The 21238-nt window shown below is 40.5% G+C and overlaps 1 protein-coding gene across 1 annotated transcript in view; it reads left to right on the top strand.

The window, feature by feature from the left end:
• PTPRN2 (protein tyrosine phosphatase receptor type N2) overlaps positions 1–21238 on the top strand; it is a 485563-nt gene that overhangs the window by 97709 nt on the left and 366616 nt on the right. The window contains exon 9 of the mRNA XM_050709300.1: positions 21020–21106. Within this exon, the coding sequence (XP_050565257.1) occupies positions 21020–21106 (87 nt within the window). The remainder of the gene's footprint in view (positions 1–21019; positions 21107–21238) is intronic.

Here is a 21238-nt window from a genome sequence, read left to right as displayed (position 1 = left end):
AAGTTTTTACAAATACATCAACACAAAAAGGAAGACTAAGGAGAATCTCCATCCTTTACTGGATGCGGGGGGAAACTTAGTTACAAAAGATGAGGAAAAGGCTGAGGTACTCAATGCCTTCTTTGCCTCAGTCTTTAGCGGCAAGACCAGTTGTTCTCTGGATACCTGGTACCCTGAGCTGGTGGAAGGGGATGGGGAACAGGATGTGGCCCTCACTATCCACGAGGAAATGGTTGGCGACCTGCTACAGCACTTGGATGTACGCAAGTCGATGGGGCCGGATGGAATCCACCCGAGGGTACTGAGCGAACTGGCGGAGGAGCTGGCCAAGCTGCTTTCCATCATTTATCGGCAGTCCTGGCTATCAGCAGAGGTCCCAGTCAACTGGCGGCTAGCAAATGTGATGCCCATCTACAAGAAGGGCCGGAGGGTAGACCCAGGGAGCTATAGGCCTGTTAGTTTGACCTCAGTGCCAGGGAAGCTCATGGAGCAGATTATCTTGAATGTCGTCACGAGGCACTTGAAGGGCAACCAGGCGATCAGGCCCAGTCAGCATGGATTTATGAAAGGTAGGTCCTGCTTGACGAACCTGATCTCCTTCTATGACCAAGTGACGCGCCTGGTGGATGAGGGGAAGGCTGTGGATGTGATCTACCTTGACTTCAGTAAGGCTTTTGACGCTATTTCCCACAACATTCTCCTCAAGAAACTGGCTGCTCGTGGCTTGGACTGGCATATGCTTTGTTGGGTTAAAAACTGGCTGGATGGCCGGGCCCAAAGAGTTGTGGTGAATGGAGTCAAATCCAGTTGGAGGCCGGTTACTAGTGGAGTCCTCCAGGGCTCAGTGCTGGGGCCGGTCCTCTTTAATATCTTTATCGATGACCTGGACGAGGGGATTGAGTGCACCCTCAGTAAGTTTGCAGATGACACCAAGTTAGGTGCGTGTGTCGATCTGCCCGAGGGTAGGAAGGCTCTGCAGGAGGATCTGGATAGGCTGGAGCGATGGGCTGAGGTCAACTGTATGAAGTTCAACAAGGCCAAGTGCCGGGTCCTGCACCTGGGGCGCAACAACCCCAAGCAGCGCTACAGGCTGGGAGATGAGTGGTTGGAAAGCTGCCTGGCCGAGAAGGACCTGGGAGTACTGGTTGATAGGCAGCTGAGTATGAGCCAGCAGTGTGCTCAGGTGGCCAAGAAGGCCAACAGCATCCTGGCTTGTATAAGAAGCAGCGTGGCCAGCAGGTCTAGGGAGGTGATTGTCCCCCTGTACTTGGCTCTGGTGAGGCCGCACCTCGAGTACTGTGTTCAGTTTTGGGCCCCTCGCTACAAGAAGGACATGGAGGTGCTCGAGAGAGTCCAGAGAAGGGCGACGAGGCTGGTGAGGGGTCTGCAGAACAAGTCTTATGAGGAGCGGCTGAGGGAGCTGGGGTTGTTTAGCCTGGAGAAGAGGAGGCTGAGGGGAGACCTCATCGCTCTCTATAGGTACCTTAAAGGAGGCTGTAGAGAGGTGGGGGTTGGTCTGTTCTCCCACGTGCCTGGTGACAGGACGAGGGGGAATGGGCTCAAGTTGCGCCAGGGGAGGTTTAGGTTGGATATTAGGAAGAACTTCTTTACTGAAAGGTTGTTAGGCATTGGAATGGACTGCCCAGGGAAGTGGTTGAGTCGCCATCCCTGGAGGTCTTTAAAAGACGTTTAGATGTAGTCCTTAGTGATATGGTTTAGTGGAGGTCTTGTTAGTGTTAGGACAGAGGTTGGACTAGGTGATCTTGGAGGTCTCTTCCAACCTAGACGATTCTGTGATTCTGTGATAAAGTGGCCTTAGAGGGCAATTGGATCACTGTAGCTGAGAGTTTTAGTAAATACTTATTTTCATGAATGTTGCTGCAATTGTACTTTTTCTGGGGGGAGAGAGGGTAGAGAAAGTGATAATGTTTGTTAACTATTATTGCACAGAAGGGAAATGTTAATGTTCATTTAATGAACATTTCTTTAGTAAGTTTCCTGTATCAGTTTGTTTTTGTACTGAAAATCTTACTGGTTGTTTGCAGTAAATGAGTAAATAAGAGTAGTAAATGGCTTTGCAATAAGTGTATGCTACACATTTATATATAACTGTACATCTGTCCTCAGACAGTGAAGTAAAGGGACTGGACCTATTCCTAGTGAATTCTTTAATCTATGTCAGTCTGGAATAACTCCTGCTTGAGAGGTGATTGTAGTCTGTAAATACTCAGAAAATTGATTTCACAACTATCTTTGATACTTTGTGTTTAGATCTTTATGCTTTTTTTTTTAAAGTGCTCTATTTTAAATATGAGGGAAAGCATAAGTTATATTCGTCTAACAGCCTGAGTTTTAGACAAATTCATATGTGAAGTATTTTTCTAGCAGTAATGAGCACATTTAAGATTATAGATTTAAAATTATGATTTGGGTGTGGTTTATTTCTTTTAGTTCAACCTTAACTTGTGCACATGAAATGAAATCCTGAAATATAACATCAGAGGTACTTACTTATTTTCCCGTAATAGTGTCTTTGTATGTTTTCTTCTTCCTCCGTAAACCAATAGGTCATTGTTCCAATCCATCAATTTTATTGGCCATGATTTTTTTGAGCGGCGAAGCTTCTTTTTCATGACTGAAACAGTGGTCTTTTGGTGAGAAAGGAAGTAGTCCAGCATATTTGTACACTGGGGATAATAGCTTGAGTTCTTTTCACCTTGTGATCTAAAAATGGAACTGAAAAGATTATACTCGGTGGTATAGTTGACAGATGTCAGGGGTGATCCATTCACTATTAGATTCTCAGGCTTCCATGGTTTTGCAAGTGTGACCCAAGGAGATATTAAGACTGCTTCAGTGAACTCCTAAGATGCCAGCTTTTAATTGTGCCACAAAGCAAAGATAAACATTTCCATGTAATACTTGAAGAAAAGATTTGTGATAGTTTAAAGACTTGTCAAAATGGCAGTGTGATTGTCAGTGGCAAGAACAATAGGTCACTCCTGCTGTGTTTGTCTAGTGACCTTTCAGATGGTTGGAGCAGTGCAATCCATACCAATCCATAATATCCATCAGCACTAAGCTTTGGAATGAATTGACAGTTTCAGTGTAGAAAATTGTCCAGCAAATCCTCCACCGTGCTGCTTCAGCACTTTATTATGCTGAGAAACCAATCAAATTGAGTGATTTACTTTGTTTACTCTTTTCTCCTTCAGAAAATTGGTATTCTACCACTGCAGGATTTGTGTGAAAGAAGTGTGTTTCTTTCTCAGTGTAACTGCTTTGAACTGTTTCTACTAATTCTAACTCTGAAATTTTAAAGTAATCCTATAAAATACTGGTATCTGTAGGATATTATTTTCACTTGCATGGTGCTTTGGCCACAATTATAAAATATCTGCATGTTAAAGTGGGAATATATAGTGGGAATAAATCAGACAAATATTGGCCCAAAGAACTCTTCCTGTTTTCCCAAATTCTAGTTCTTCATGTATGGAAAACTTTTTTTTAGCTGGAAAAAAATGCCAGCACTTCCATTTTTCTGGCAAGATATGCTCTAAGCTGAGGGCCAGTATCCCATATTCAAAACATTTTAAACAGCGTTTAGGCCCCTGAGTCCCTCATGAGGCAATCCAAAGCCAGAACATGTAGTTCTTACCATCTCAAGAAAAACTAAACAGTAACTTCTGCTTGCTCAACAGTTTAAATAGTCAAGCTTGTGTGCAATTTGTTAAATATGAGATGGAATAGCTAGACTTAAATTCACTAAGGGAAATTCTAATTTGAGAGTAGAAAGTTCATCTGTTTTCACTGCTTAACAATCATAATCTTTTGGGCTTCAAAGCCAAGTCATACTTTTCTGAAGTAAAACTGGACACCCAGTTCCTCCAGTGCAGAGGAACCTGTCCTATTTTGTGTTTTATCATAATATCATAGAATCATAGAATGGCTTGGGTTGGAAGGGACCTTAAAGACATCTAACTCCAACCCCCCTGCCATAGGCAGGGATGACACCCATTAAATTATAAATATAAATGCTTTAAGACATGTACTGGAAGGCATGTTCTATGAGGATAGGCCGAAGACACTTGGTTTGTCTAGTTTGGAGAAAAGAAGGCTAAGAGGCAACCGCATTGCTCTCTACAACTTCCTGAGGAGGGGAAGTGGAGAGGAAGGTGCCAGTCTCTTCTCCCTCATAACCAATGCTAAGATGCAAGGGCAAGTCACAAAGCTGTGCCAGGGGATTTTCAGAGTGGATGTTAGGAAAAAAAAAAATTACTGTGAGGGTGGTCCAACACTGGAACAGGCTTCCTAGAGAGGTGGTTGATTCCCCAAACCTGTCAGTGTTCAAGAAGCATTTGGATAATGCCCTCAGTAGTAAGCTTTAACTTTTGGTTAGCCCTGAAGAGGTCAAGAAGTTAGGCTAGAGAATCTTTGAAGGACTCTTCTAACTGAACTATTCTAAATTCTAAGATTTTTCATCTAAATTCTAACGTTTTTCTTGTAAGTTCAAGATTACAGACTGCTCATGTTGGCTTGTGAGCCAACTTCTAGCACAGTTGTATTAGTCAATTCCTAGATATTCCATGTTTTGTCATATGTTAACTCTCAATTCTGGACTATGTAAAATTATATAGGTTGTAAATCTGTTCACAACATTGTAACTTGATTGGATCATACCATCATTTCTGTGCTTTTAATTTGAGGTAGCTGGAATTCTGCTCAGTTACTCTGAAAAAGCTGAAAATTGATCTACTGTTCATAGTATGAAACTGCTATGAAAGATGATTAGTCTGACCCATTTAATGTGCAAAGGGTTAGGTTAATTCTAAATGCTTAATACTATTTCTGCACCTTTACAAAGGTGCTAAATGATACTGCTTTGCATATAATGATTACTTTCCACAGGATGATGGTCAGGTTAGGACCCTGAAGCTGCATTGTACAGAACTCTTGGTTTATTCACCAAGTTTTCTGTTTTTCTAGGCAAGTCATTAAAGAATTGTATTTTATGGTCTTCATCATTTATCTCAAACAGAGATATGTAGGGCATTTTAATTGCATTTAAAAATGAAATATGAAATAAAAATGAATCACAATATGTACGGCAATGAAACAGGAATGATAGGTTTTATTCTTTGTTACTGGAAGGTCTTGATGTTCCTTAGAAGCTGAGTTTTTGTATTCCACGAGGCTTTTCAGGTCTCTTTTGAAAATAATAACAGAATGTTCTTGTCCTTTAATACAGATATACAAACAGAAAAACTGATTTGACCTTCTCCGCATATCTCAATGTCTTCTTTGAAATTATTATTCCATATGCAAGTATACTTTATCAAGGGAAAAAGATTTGTGCATATTCTTCACTTAACTTCTACAACTAGTTTTAAAAACTACATGAAACTCTAAACATACATAAAACAGAAAAGCTCTTGGTACTAAAGTCTGTTAAAATCAGCAACGGATAGCACTGCTCACAGGAAAGAAAAAAAAGGAAAATTTTTTATTGCCTACTTTATCATTTTCACTAATAGACTCTGCCCTTGTAAAAACAGGTTCTGTAAGTGTCCATCATTGAATTTAAAGCCAAAAGTTTTGCTTCTGATAATGAAGTTTGACCCTCTACAAGTGGCATGATGATGTAAATGATACAAGTGGAAAATACTTGCCTATAAATTTATTGACAAGAAACAATTCTGTCATTTTCTCAGCACCATAACCAATAGATAAATGTAAATCTAGAATCTTCCTTTGTTAACTGTTCACATGTAATTATTCACAATCCCTAGTGGTTTTTAGACGTTTTTTTTTTTTCAGTTTTTTCTCTTTAATCCTCCAGTACTCTTGTGATATTTAATGGCAGAAATCACATCCCCCACATCACCGCTTTAATGTAGTGTTTCACCTTAATTCTGATGATATATATTCCCACAGGAAAATTATATTTTATGCATTTGTGCACAAGAAAATAACAGAAAAACAGTAGTTATGTGTAACTGTGCCATAGAGAGCAAAAAATAGAATCATAAAATCATAGAATGGTTTGAGTTGGAAGGGACCTTAAGGATAATCTGATTTCACCCCACTCCCCCAGCTCCCCCTGCCATGGGCAGGGACCCCTCCCACCAGCGCAGGCTGCCCCCAGCCCCATCCAGCCTGGCCTTGGGCACTGCCAGGGATGGGACACCCACAGCTCCTCTGGGGCAGCCTGGGCCAGGGCCTCACCACCCTCTGGTGAAGAATTTCCTCCTAACATCCAATCTAAATCTCTCCTTTTTTAGTTTAAAGCCACTCCCCCGTGTCCTATCACCACAACCCCTGACAAAGAGTCCCTCCCCACCTTCACTGTAGGCCCCTTTAGGCTCTGGCAGGCTGCTGCAAGGTCTCCTTTGAGCCTTCTCCTCTCCAGGCTGAACAACCCCAACCTCCTCAGCCTGTCTTCGTAGGAGGGGTGCTTCAGCCCTCTGATCATCCTCGTGGCCTCCTCTGGGCTCATTCTACTACATCCATGTCCTTCTTGTGCTGGGGGCCCCAGAGCTGAATGCAGCACTCCAGGTGGGGTCTTAAGACAGCAGAGCAGAGAGGGAGCATCCCCTCCCTTGACCTGCTGGCCACACTTCCTTTTATAAAATCCAGGACAAAACGGGCTTGCTAAGCTGCAAGACCATATAGCTGGCTCATCTACTTTTTGTTTTTGTTTTTGTGCAGAGATAATATGATACTCTGTTCTATTTCTGATTCCCTTTGCTTTTTTGCCTCCAAAATGTGTATCCTGGAATATGGCTCTCACCTGCTGAAGTAGATTGCTTTACAAGAGAAAGAGTCCTTCCAGGGATCCATCTATCTCTCTTAGCTCTTCACCTCCCCAGATATTTTGCTCCACTTGCTATTGGGTCAAACTTTGTATTTTCACCTCTAGAGAAAGATCCAGAGCCAGATTTTGACTTGACGTAACTGGTGATGAACTGATCCATGACTCCGAGTATTGGTACCAAGCCAGTCTGGTCCCTTAGGTTGATGAAATGGGATGGGTAAATTTCGGAGTGCAGCTGGAGTCCCCAGGAGTGCCACAATGACTAGCTCATGTTTGTATCTCTCTGCTTAGCTGAAAAGAGAGAGCTGGAAGATGTTCCTAGTTCCACCCTTCTCTCTTTCCATGCCTTCTGTGCTGCATTAGCAACCCTTCTTTGTGTCTCATGCACCTGCAGCCAGTGCAAAGATGCAACAAGCTCTCTGTGAGCAGGTTCAGGTCACTATCCTGTCTCCACACTACCAACCCTTAGGTGGTGAGGCTGCATGTTCCATCTCTCTGAGATAGGAATGGGGTGGTAAGCTGTGTTTTGTTTTTATCAACAGTGGTAGTCATTAAACCCCCGAGATGCTGCAGTATCTCACAATACCATATGGTCAATACTTCTAGTGCATTACAGTGTTTTTATGGTAATTACCATGTAGTTCATTATAAAAGAATGATGAATTTTAAGCTTTTAGAATGAGTGAGAAGGAGAAAGACAAAGACTGGGATTCCTGGGAATGCATCAAACTGAATTATAATGCAGTCTATTATCTACCAGTACTTTTTCGTCAGTGCTGTTCTGCCCAGATCTGGGAGGTTCAGCTATAAAAATGAAATAATTTAATTTTCATGCCTGATAAATTTTTGGAATTTCCTGACTCGGATAATGTGTATACAATGTAAACATCTGACCACTAAAAATTAGAATGAAGTCATTTGTATCTCACTGTAAATCATTTTTATGACATGCAAACAAAAAAACTTTTTAAGCAGGATTTCAGTGAAGACTAATTCAGAGCACCAAGAATAAATCAGAGCAGAGAAAATAATTTAATTTACCTATTAAGTACGTATTTCCACTTGCACTTTTTTGAATAAGGTATGGCACAATCTAAGGACTGTGTGTATCTGCTGAAGAAATAACTTTGGAGTCAATTTCTTAATAGAATGGAGATTGATTTTAGAAAAAGTCCATTTAAAAAATCTTAAATATTTGGATCTGTTACAGAAATGTTTGTGTTTCTTTAATTTCATTATTTTAATGTTATGCTGCTGGACATTCTTGGTCTTCTGTAATTTAAACCATCTGCATTGTGTTGGTCTGAGCTTTAAGTTGCCTTGAAGGAAGGGGTTTAAATTTCACTCATTTTTGTGATATTAAGAAAGGGAAGGTACGAAAAGTCAGAGGTGCATTAAAATGTGTATCACCAGTTGCCCTCAGTCTCATTTATTAATTACTTGTATGATGGAATAGTTTGATTTGAAAGAACAATTTTGTATTTTCAGGGCTTTTTTGTATCTGAGATTTAGGGCTTGTGACAAGAGAACTTCACCACTGTTTCATGCATCCAGCTTAAAAAAAATCCATTAAGGAGTGCTTTGTTGGGGTCCAGACTCTGAAAGAAAGATATCATTATTATAGCAGAGATTATTGCCATTATTTCCATGTTTCTGCCAGTAACAAAGTGTCTGTATGAATTTGTCACTATTAACATAGCTGGGGGTAGTGCTTACTTGAAGCAATACAAGTACAAGCTGGCACAGGGTCACGCTTCAGTTATAACTCTAGAGAGTTGATCCTTCTCGACTTCTCAATCACTCTTGTGTTTCCACGATGCCGTTATCTCTCTGACCTTCATAGCCTTACCACTGCCATCGATTTTTACCAGGTGTCATGTGTGTTACAAATTGGTCTGGACTTGAATCTGTCTATATTAGGGGTTTAAATTCACACTTATTGGTGGTGGGAAAAGAGGGAAAATATGAAAAGTTGGAAATTGCTGATTTGCCAAAACAAAAGTAAGTTTAAAAGTGTTTAAAGGCTAATAAAGCCTCTGGGAAAACAAGCATAGAAAAAACAAACAAACTGCAGACTAATGCAATAAAACTGCAGTGTCCTTAAAATGATTATGATAACAGTGTCATGATGCGAAGCAGCTCTCAAACAATCTGGTGACTAGCTCTGTGCTCAGAAGTTATCTGGTTACTTTCATGAATCTTGGATAAATGTGAACAATTTGCAAAATTCATTATGATATAACTAAATTTAAGGCACAGACTGAGTTCAAACCAGATAAAATCCATTTAGTGCTGAAATACATTCCTTCTCCAAGTATTTACTGGGGATGAGTGCTTCAAGATGTGTGAAACTACACTGAAACATGGACAAAAGACAAACTCAGACAGACGAGGCAGGCTGTTGTAACACCTTGGGCTTGATGAAGCACCAGTGCCCAGGACTTTCATTATAGATTGTCATGTGAGTTACTCTCGGGGGCATTGCCAGACAAGAGAAATAAATACAATTTTGGTGTCTAAATATCTTTTAAGCTTGGTGGGCTCAGGAAGAGTTTAATGGTAACACTATAAATTACTTTGATGTTAAAATGGTCCCAGTAGTCCTTGCTGTACCACTTACTTCCTCCGTGACCTGAAATGAACCCCTCTAATGTCTCAGTTTCTTCTCCTTTGTATGGGATCTGTCTTGGGGTGAGTGAGACTCCCTTTGTGTCTAGAAAATGAGAACTAAGAGTTGAAGAAGGCAGTTTATACTGGTTGTAGTTTATACTGGTTGTTGCAAACCCAATGAGAATGGGAGAGAGTCATCACCCCTGTGCTGCCATGTCTTCTCTGACATGCCATGTCACCTAAGGGTGCATGAGCACTCTCTTCATCCATGGAGCATGTGTAGCTGACACCATGCACCATTTACTCCCTCCTCTGGCAAACATGACGGCTTTCTTCTGGATCACAAAGCCTGTGTGGGTGGCTAGCAGCTAAATCAGCCAGTTTTTAAGTGTTCTCTGGAGTCAGAGAGTAGTTGTGGCACGAGGAAAAGCGTCATGAAGCCAGTTTCCTGGAGACAGGAGTCAATGGGAAGATGGGACTGAAGGTCTGTTGAGGAACCTTGTTGAAACTGTGCCTGTTTATTGTGATGGTATAGCCCTTCCATAGTTCAGTTACTACTGAAATTTGCACACAAAGAGAGGTTCACATCTTTCTATTTCATACTTCAGTAACTGAATTTCCAATTATGTTGCATGTTAAAATATTTACTAGTCTTAGCAGAACAAAAGTGAAGAAAAAAGAGAAAAAATGAAAAATGAATAAAAAACGCCGTGTCCTTAAAATAAAAGGTCTTCTAAGGTTTTCAGCTTCTCTGAGCTGGAGAAGTGCTGTGATCAGACTCTGAAACCACATCAATGATAAGCCACTTTCACATCGTATGTCTTGGCTATTTATATCTGAAGACCTCATCCTCCAGAAGACCATGCCAGGGACCCTCTCTTTTCCTCTGTGGCAGCACCAGGCCTGGGAGCCCCTTGGGAGCAAAGTGTCTTCTGATGGGATGCATCAGACTCTCCTGGCAGAAAAGCTGCTGCTGCAGCAAAACCACAAGTTGTACCTACCCTCCAAATCAACAGGAGATAAATGGGATGCTCTTCATACCGAGTTTAAGGAGTGTGACTCACAGAGCAAGGGCCAGGGTGTCACTGCAGATTAAGGACTGGTTATGAGATAGGAGAGAAAGATTCGTCATGAACTGCTGCTTCTCAGCATGTAAGAGGGATTAGTGGTACCCCATGGGCAAATTGTCTCTGTTAGGAAGAACTATGGAGGATTTAGAAAAATTCCAGATGGATTTAAATACATTGAGGGATTAAGGAGCACAATGGTAGATGAAATTCAGCTCGAATAAGTGTGACAGAATAATAGACATTAACAAAAATAGTCCTTTTGGGGAAAAAAAAAAGATATTCTTAAAACTCCTCGTAGTCTGTGCTCTGAGGCAGTGGAAAATTTTGAAGAGAAGATTTTCTATGTTTAGATACATGAATCCATTGGCATTGTGGTACATGTTTCCAGACTTGAAAATTTAAAAGAAGGCATGCAAATCCTGAATTAAGTAGCCCATTTCTAAAACGCAAACCTGTCCAATGTATCACTTTGGTCAAGAATTTAGCAGGAGATTTTAAAAAAGAGAAAGATTTTAGTAAGTAATGAGCACATACATAATCACAGTTATTTGTAGAATCCAGCAATAATCATACTTATTTTTAGAAGGAATATTTTTGGCTCAGGGTATAAGGCAAGAGGGACCAATTCCTGATCTCTCTCCAATCATTTTCTAGGCTGCAGTGTAGTGGGTGTGCATGGTGATAGACTGCATGGCTGGGATTATCATCCCAGTCTGGAAACATGGGGTTTGTGCATTTCACAAGGTGCAAATAAGGAAAAATTGTCACTGTTCTTGTGCCTCTGGAGTCAGATACTGGATCAGCTGGAATCTGTTTTTTTCTTGTGTAACATTCTAATTTATTAGGTCAGGTGTCCCTTCTATTTCTGGGATAGGGTGTTTTGCTACTTTTTGAGTGAGTTCTGGAAAACTGCCAGACCACTGGCAATTTCATAGCAGGCCTCACACCTATAAGCTTTTCCTCGGGGAACTGAGGCCAATGTTGAATACTGTTACTGGACAACTACCTTAACGTCTTAATTCCTTGACTTTTAGCAGCATGAATGAAACAGTACTCAAGAGGAAAACAAACAAACAAAAAAACTAATGATTTCTGTTTGTCACAGCATTGTTTTTCCCAGGGTAGCTTGCTCCCTAGATCACAGAATCACAGAATTGTCTAGGTTGGAAGAGACCTCCAAGATCATCTAGTCCAACCTCTGTCCTAACACTAACAAGACCTCCACTAAACCATATCACTAAGGACTACATCTAAACGTCTTTTAAAGACCTCCAGGGATGGCGACTCAACCACTTCCCTGGGCAGCCCATTCCAATGCCTAACAACCCTTTCAGTAAAGAAGTTCTTCCTAATATCCAACCTAAACCTCCCCTGGCGCAACTTTAGCCCAGTCCCCCTCGTCCTGTCACCAGGCACGTGGGAGAACAGACCAACCCCCACCTCTCTACAGCCTCCTTTAAGGTACCTATAGAGAGCGATGAGGTCTCCCCTCAGCCTCCTCTTCTCCAGGCTGAACAACCCCAGCTCCCTCAGCCGCTCCTCATAAGACTTGTTCTCCAGACCCCTCACCAGCCTCATCGCCCTTCTCTGGACTCTCTCGAGCACCTCCATGTCCTTCTTGTAGCGAGGGGCCCAAAACTGAACACAGTACTCGAGGTGCGGCCTCACCAGAGCCAAGTACAGGGGGACAATCACCTCCCTCGACCTGCTGGCCACGCTGCTTCTTATACAAGCCAGGATGCTGTTGGCCTTCTTGGCCACCTGAGCACACTGCTGGCTCATATTCAGCCGACTATCAACCAGTACTCCCAGGTCCTTCTCGGCCAGGCAGCTTTCCAGCCACGCATCTCCCAGCCTGTAGCGCTGCTTGGGGTTGTTGCACCCCAGGTGCAGGACCCGGCACTTGGCCTTGTTGAACTTCATACAGTTGACCTCAGCCCATCGCTCCAGCCTATCCAGATCCTCCTGCAGAGCCTTCCTTCCCTCGGGCAGATCGACCTTGCAAATAGATAGTCCTTGCAAAGCTGTATCTAAAAAAGCAGTGCTCTCACCCTTCTTTAGAACTTTTCTAGCATTTTCTTGGATTTCATTTTATTTCTTGGTTCTTATTTTTGAACTCTCCTGTTTTTAGTACTGGATTAAGAAAATCAGGCAATAGCATGTCCAAGGTGTTTCAAAATAATCTTCCATCTTGTGCTCCTTGCTACTGCTGAGAAGTGCCTTGAGGTCTGGGGTTAGTACGTACTGCTGGGGATGTGCTCCCTGCAGCAATTGATCCTGCCCCATCAATGTGGGTGGTTAAAAGGGCTGAAGCTACTGTCACTTATTCAAATAGTCCCCCTCTGCTGGAATTAAACTACTGCATTCATTAGAGAAAATAATAGTGAAACAAAGAGACAGTTCCTCGTGTATCTATAAGTTATTTTGAAGAAGCTCTGAAAGATATCCATACACTCAGAGTCTCATCCCTGTGACCAGAATGTACCCAACATACCTGCTGTTTCCCAGGGACTGAGGGAGGATGGCAGCTTGTGCTGGAGCTGGACAGGTTGCTCCTGCCAATTACCCATCACCATCAGCAGGGTCCTTGCTTGCAGCCTAATCAATGCTCTTGCTGCTGCCAAGTGGTTTTAGCAGCTGGAGCAAACTGGTCCTCAGCTTTATTCATTCTAAAGGTGGCCTCTTTAATATTGGACTCTCTAAAGCATTCCATATGGAATTCCAGACTCATTTCTTAACTTTTTTTTTTTTTTTTTAAATTTACCTTTTACTAAGGAGACTCTGCTGCATATTAAGAAATTGATACCATTATAGAGCATTGCTCTGTCAATGAAGGGAAGCCTATTTGATGTCAATGCACAGACAGCATTGAAAAATGACCAGGTAGAACTTTGTTAAGTAATTATTTTAAAATAAAGAATGTGTGTATCTTAAAATTCAGTTAAAAAAATAAAAAAATAAAAAATTTGTATCTAAGATCAGAACAAAAACAAACAAAACAAAAAGCAAACAAACAAAAAAGAAAACCTTCTACAAATATGTTCCAGTGTGTTCCTGCTAAGTTGACAGCTGCTTAAAAAAATCTTAGATACAAATGCTCTAATACAGAGGTATGCAGGACCAACAAAATTATGTTTGGCAGCTCAAGACTTCTCTTCTTCTAGAGAAAAGTACCACCACTAGAAGATGCTGACATTGGTGAACCCTTCTAGGCAATTGTCAGACAAGGTCTTTTGGTAGAATATTTTCTGCTTCACTGAGACATGCCAAAGCAGTTGGTTATTATGAGATGCACCATGTCTAGCAGTCCTGTGCTGAAAGGCACCTTGTGTGAAGTGTATCCTGACTGCCTTTTGCTTATTACTGCAGGGTTAGAAAGTGAAGCAGGAGGTGGAAGAAATCTTACCGGACTTACTCTGAGCAGTTTTTTAACTCCTACGTCATCAAGGGTGCTCTGGGTACCAGCCGTAAGAGAGAGCTCTGTCCATCATCCTCTTGATGGCACGGAGGTTAATCTGCAGGCATGGAAGTGACAGGGGAAGGTGGACAAAGTGCAACAGAGAACATAACTGTAACTCACATCACTCAGAAGGAAAAAAAGCTGCTGTCCCAAACAGATTTTAAGCATATGTGTGTTTTGCATAAGTAAATATTAGAAAAGTTTTTGAAGTAAACATTAGACTAAATCAAAAATCTCTCCTCCCAAAAGTCCTAGGTGCTGCGTTCAGGTTCTGCTTTCCTCCAGCTGAGATGCAGATTCAACCTAACTGAACACAGGTGTAACCACACTTTTGAACCTTCTTCGGGGAAATAGATGGAGTGGAGCTGCCGCTGTGCTTGACTTTGGATAGCAAAAGTGAGGCTGTGTGTGAGAGTGGCACTTACCTCCCTAGGAAATGCACTTTCTGATACTGCTTGGAGGGCTGTAGTTAAGCACTCAGGCAACTTTCAGGCTGTAGTCATGCCTGGTAATTTTGGTGCCGTGCTCAGCACTCTTAAAAATGGGTGAACTGGACTTCATTGCTTATGTCCTGATTTAAACAAATTTTAGGTGGATTGAATCCTACCTTACTTAAGATTTCACTGGGGACTAGACTGACATTTGGGTTTAAGGAGTGCAATTCCCTATGTCAGGCCTATTTCTGTACTGTAGATTATTCTTCATTTTTGCAGAAAATGATTCAATTGAACTAATCTGACAGGGCTGACTGGATGTCCATTATAGTGCTGCATTACAATTGCTAAACAGAATATTGGAAGGGCACTAGGTACAGACTGGTAAAGACAATACATAATTTGAATGACGGCACTAAGGGAGAATTTTAAAGTCCAGTAAGTAGGTTTTCAAAGACACTTGGCAGTTGGGAAGAGGAAAAACAAATGAGAGCAACTGCTTGTGAGACTGACATAACCTCAGCGTAACTTTGAGCTACAAGTTGCTCTCCTTGCTGGGAGCAGGCTTGGCAAACGCTAGCAATCAAACCATCTGTATAACTGGATCAGATTTTTCGCAACCAAAATGGATCAATTTATGGGATTGTTTTGACAGGCATGTTGGGAAATACAGAACATACAGTTTTCATCATTGTTTACTTCTGTTTTTCCTCTTGTTCCCTTTGACATTGCCCACTGGCTTTTATTAGAGTTTGAGCTCCATTTAACTCAGCATGCAGAGCTGGACATGCTGCCAGTGTCTGCTCCCTGCAGAACTCCTCCTGTTTCTTCATTTACATGTTACTTCCTTGTTCTTTAACCAGGAGGGGAAGCTTTGAGCCTTGAATGCATAAATCATTAGGTCCAGGTCAAAAACACACAATTCATTATTCAAAATGGTTGTTCTCACTCATCAGATTTCTAGTTTATCTTGGGAATTTATTGGAAATGTGGCATCCATCTGTAGCATTGTTTGGATAATTGTGGCATGAAGCTGACCAGGTCTTGCGATCAGCATCCAATATTCAGCCCTACTCTTTTTGGAATAGTCTAATCGGCCATTTGTGAGGCACATCTGGTCCGTAAAACTGTTGACTCCTACTCCATTTGCCCACAGCAGCCATTTAGCAAGGCTACCAATTCAGCAGCAAGAGAGAAGTTATCTTCCCCTGGATCCAGGTGCTCTAAATATGCTGTAAAATCAGTCAGATGTACTGTAAAGACAGTCAGATCCACTGTGCTGAAAAAGTTTAGAATAATTTTTTTGGTAGGAAAACGAGGGAAGTTTTTATTATAACTAAAAAATAATTTTCAGGTTACTTGGTCTTTGCTACTGTATCGTCTCCTTATTTGGTAGGGAGAAATATGTTTAGCCTTTGGGGACTAATTGTCCTCAATAGTGCAACTCTTTTATTCTTGGATCCAGAAAGCACGCAAGTCAAATGATAATAGTCTTTTATTTAACAATATTAGACATCTGACATAGAAAGTTGGTATCATTACCTTCATTTTACAGATGGCGAAATTGAGGGTCACAAAGATGTCTTGACCAGGCTCACCTGATAGGCCTCTTCCAGATGAAGACATTTTTTTCCTCATTCATCCTTTGTTCAACAGCAGATATTCTCACTAATGTATAAAGTGACTGAAGACAATGGGATTGTTTACGAGTAAAAAAATTGGCTAGCAAAATCCATATGTAGCAATGACTGAGAAGGAAATCACTTAATATGATTGTCCTAGGTCGTGCGAAATTTCTGGAATGAGATTTTAGAAATGACTCCTCATCCCTGTATTTTTCTGGTAAATTGAGCAAATGAAAAGTGAAATATTTAATGGACAATAGCAGAGGAAGATTATAATCCAATGTTCTATTATTTGAATTACCTCTGTAAGTGGATTGTTCCTTAAAATATTTATGTTTTCATCTCCTTCATTAGAAGGGATTTAGGCATTGGAAGATACGGAATATTATTTTCACCAGGCAATCTAATTTTCCTGTATTCAATGTCCAGTACGATTTGTGGACACATTTTAACAAACAATTAGATAAAGTTGGTCTCCCAAATCTTCTCTTGAGCATTTCAGTGGATTACTTAATTTTCAGAAGTGCTCAACAGTTCACATTAAGGTAAAGGGATATTTATTCCTGCACTTTCATTTAAGATCCATCCCTAAATAAAATAGCTATATAGCCTCGATCTGCTTTTCTTATTAGACAAAACTCCTGATGAAGTTAAAGGGATTTGATTGAATCTCGAGTATCTTAGCACAGACAAGTAGCTATGTATTGGGCTAGTTGTTTTTCACATGCTGAAAATGAATATGGGATTTTTCATAGCTATGTCATGATGTTAAATCATGACATCAGAATCTTGCAAGGAGCTGAGGAGTCATTTCATCTGAAGACATGATGAAGTGCTACCATATAATGTTGGCTGTGTTTAGTGGAAAGATAACCCATATGCTCTGGCAGGTATAACTAGTTTAGTACAAGAGCTTTTTGCTGCAAAGTGAGATTAAACAAAAGCAGCAGTGAAATATTTTTCAGATGAGGCTGTTCCAGATTTTAAAACTTTGTATCTATATCAACCCCAAAGGAAATGTTTATACTTCATTCCCCCTTTATTTCTTCATTGTCATTAATCCGTCAAAGTATATTCTACAAATAATATGAGATAGAGATTGTCATCTGAGTGAAACAGAGTTCTGCTACTGGTTCAGTAGGATCTGAATTTGTCCGCTGAAAAATAGTATTTAGGCAAACATTTAAAGAAAGAGATGGTGTTGGAAGACAAAGCAGTAGAAGAAAGTTAGTTGTACGTGAGTTTTGTATACTTTCTGATTCTCCTTTTGTTTTCCAAGCTGTAGAGAACTGGAGCCAGAAAGCTGAAAAGACATATATATAAAACATATAAAAGACAAATATATATAAAGACATATATATATAAATGTAAAGATGTATGACATTTTGTCTTAGTTGCTGTTATTGTACTCAACTGAACACTGGCACAGGTTGCCCAGAGAGATTGTGGAGTCTCTTTCCTTGTAGATCTTCAAAAGCCTCCTGGACATAATCCTGGGCAACCATCTCTAGGTGGCCCTGCTTGAGCAGGGGCTGGACCAGATGACCTCCAGAGGTCCCTTCCAGACTCAGCCCTTCTGCGATTCTGTGATCTTAACACAGTTAACTTGAAAACCTAATGTAAGCACTATCTTGAGATCTCTGCCAGCAACAGCCACATCATCATCCAACAGCTTATTTTTTCTAAGGCCAAAATCTAGACTGGACGTGATCAGAAACTTCAAAAGCAATCCAAAAAAAAAAAAAACAAAATGGAATGGCAAAATCAAGGACTGTTAAAGACACGACAGGAGACATTATTTTTCTTTGACAAGAAAGGATTAGACAGTCTCAAGAGAGCTTGCAAAGCATCAATAGCACCCACAGGTAGGTCTTGCTACTTTTCTTTTTCCAGGGCCCTTGACCCTCTCTCGCTTTAAGGAACTGAAATCACTAGCTTAACAGTTCAAATAAAGTCATGGGAATCCTATCCCAATCTTTCTCCCAAGTCTTTGGTCTTGATAAAATAATTTTATCATCATGATTGAATCCAAAGAGTCTTTCTACTGTTACAATTTCTGTCCGTACTATTTGTTCCTTATCCAAACCACTATTTATTTCTTTTTTGTCTTTGCTACTTGATTTATGTAACACTTTGCTTCTATTAATTCTGTAGTAGATGAACCCTTACGATCAATAGAGGAATCATATTCATGAAAAATGACACTGATATTTCTCAGTTTTTCTCAGCTTTGTAATACAGAAACTTCTTTCCATGTAGGGCTGAATCAAGCAAGCAGAAAACCAAGCACAGTACACGAAAGATCCCATCTAACAACTGCTCCACGTGTACTGTGTGCTTGCACCAGGGGGGTATGGGAGGACTGTGTGCTGGAGGGCAGGTGATGTTTGCAAATTGTGTTCTGGTAACAGTCCTTAAATAAAACTGATCAGATGGGTGATGTGGATGTACAGAGCTGTCACAATGTAGGCTAGTCTTCTTTATGCTGTGCTGGTGGGAATGGTGTACTCGCTCGGCATAAGCCAATCTAGAGGCGATCACCTCTACAAGCATACACTGTGTAACACTGAGCAAAATGCAACATGAATTAAAGCAGGAGGGAAATAAAGTGTGGATAATGATGTTGTGGCATTTTTAGAGAAAGATTTTGAATATTCAGCTCATCTACAGCAAAACTGTCAAAGAACTGTAATAAGCAGTAAAAGTATATGGCAGCGTTTAGAAGTTGGAAAAATAATATTGGAAAGTACTCTGGCATGTTACTCGTTCTTGATGTGAGTCCTCAAATGTGGTAGTGTGATCAATAATAGTACTGGTACCAAAGAGGATAATAGATAGCAGCATGCCTTTGTAAAGTACACAGGTACCAGTTCTGAAGCTCTGCTGTGCTGTTATGAATGATGGTTTCTTAGCCTGACATACTCTATGTGAGCTTGTGAGCCTGTGTGCCTTAGTTTGCTATTGGATGAAAATTACTAAGACTGCTACTGGATGCCCAGGCTTGCAAAAGAATGGCTTTCCAGCACCATTTTCTTTCTCATTTTCTCTCCTGCATTCTTGCTGTGTTGTAGCATTCAAATGCTCTGATTGCATCCCACATTACTGTTACTACATTGGCTTGTAGCGGCATACCTTGTTTTTGAGGTTGGAGATAGCTTTTGCAGGGAAGGAGGGGGTAAGCGGGGAATGGGAGGTTGAGCTTTTACAAATAAGACTCCCTTGGTTAAAAATGACACCAGTGTATGCAGCAGACTTTCCCTGCACCTCTGTGTATACTTGCTATTACAGTAAAAGCCCACTTGCTGACACCAATCATTTCCGTAAAATTTAAGCCAACATCTTTGGGAGAAAAGATTTAATTAACACATAAGCCCCTGAGTCACTATGACAATCTGCTTTCATAGTGATGGGAATAATCACATTTCTACCCACTGTCAGTCCTTGAAATATAGGGGTTTTATGAATAATCTATAGTACATTTTTTTCCTTACAGAAACAATCAGATTCTTTTGTTACTTTCAGACAAGAACATTTCTGTCTCAGACATCTAGAAAAACTCTAAATTTATCTGGTGCCTTGAGGGGCTACCTCTGCCTGTGTGACAGGAGGTCTCTTGAGCATTTTGGGTTAGTAGCATGAAGGGAGGCTGAGCAATTCCATCCTAACCAAGATCCATGAGACATCCCATTATTTAAATAGAGGTGCCCTTAGGGCAGGGTATGCAGAACCCAGTGCAAATAAATAAATAAATAAACAGTACTCATTGCAGACAATAAATAAATTTGTGGCCATGATTACAATGCTATAAAATTGGATTCAAAAACTTTCAGTGTGAAGCAGAAATAATAACCTAGGTACAGAGCTTTGAAAAATCTTTCCCCCCTTAGTCCAGTTGAAAAGATCACGTCTAACAGTACGTACTTTTTTGACACCTCCTTCTCCTACTTGTTATAAACCCTTGAAGGAAAAATACAGAACCTTGTTTCCCCTGGGTTAGCTTCATCTAAGTTGTTTCTGATTTAAAGTGGCATAAGTCAGATAAGTATCAGGCTTGTAAGGTTTAATTTTATGAGTGTTGGGGCTTGAGAATAATTCTATAATCACAATTTAGAGCACGTTGTATCTTTTTCTCACTAGAAACTGAGATATCATTTTCTTTTCTTTTTACTTTCTTAATACTTTTGTATTTGGTTTCACAGTACTGAACAACAGTTAAACAAGTTATGATCTGTCTATTAGGGACAACATTCATAACATTTGTAGAGTGGTAGCAACTCTAATAACCTGATTTTTTATAAATACAAATTTTGAATCTAGATAAGTGCTTTTTTAAATGATAGCAGTCCTCTTGTGTTATGCTTGATTGCAACCTGTTTTCTAAATTAAAAAATGTAAATGTGGCATTGACAAAGGTTAAAAGATTTACAGTGGGTTCTGTCTGCAGTGCATACACACACCAAATCAAATCCTATGTATCTAATCAGTGTCCTCTGGACTGTGTGCCTTGCTCCATTGTTTACTCTCAAATCCATAATAATTTTGTATCCTTTCACTGGGCAAAGATTCATTTTAAAAACTAATGAATTTAAAAATATGCTTTTCCCTTGTCCATTTGATACTGAGTCACAATTTGACTTTCATTGTTTGTTTCCCTCCTTGTCTCATCAATCCTTTTCTCTCTTTCTGTCCTTTTACTTTATTACATTTTTTATTGAGGACTGAGATGAACTGGTTGCTGCATCATGGGCCCATTACACTTCCTAACAATTCCATTTACACCTTATTGTTTGTCTTATTGCTGGAAAATTCAGGTGATTCATCATGCCTGAAGAAGCACCTGATCCCAATTCCCTTGATATCACGATCACTATGTGACAGGAATACAGTTAGTGGTGGCTTTCAGGCTCTAAAAGGCCAAGGTGATAACTCTGTTGGGACTTTTAGCCTCTCAAGTACTGATGAGTTCCATTTTCGTAACGGTCTGTTTTCTTGCTCCCTTTCAACAGCCCCCTGAGTGTGGAAAAGGGCTTGGAGTTAATAAAGGAAGTGGCAGATCTCCTGAAGCTGCAGATGAGTGCCTTCGATGATGTCAAGTATGTACATGGAATTTGGCCCTTTTTACTTTATTGGATTTCTTATTATTTTTGAATGGTTTGTCTTACAAGGAAATAACTACCCTTTAATGTCAAAATTAATGAGAGCATGTGAGAGAAAAAAAAGAATAT

The sequence above is a fragment of the Cygnus atratus genome, chromosome 2 (genome assembly GCF_013377495.2).
Source record: "Cygnus atratus isolate AKBS03 ecotype Queensland, Australia chromosome 2, CAtr_DNAZoo_HiC_assembly, whole genome shotgun sequence".
NCBI classification, from domain to species: Eukaryota; Metazoa; Chordata; class Aves; order Anseriformes; family Anatidae; genus Cygnus; species Cygnus atratus.
Note: the sequence above shows the minus strand (reverse complement) of the source record. Positions and strands in the feature narration are given on the sequence as shown.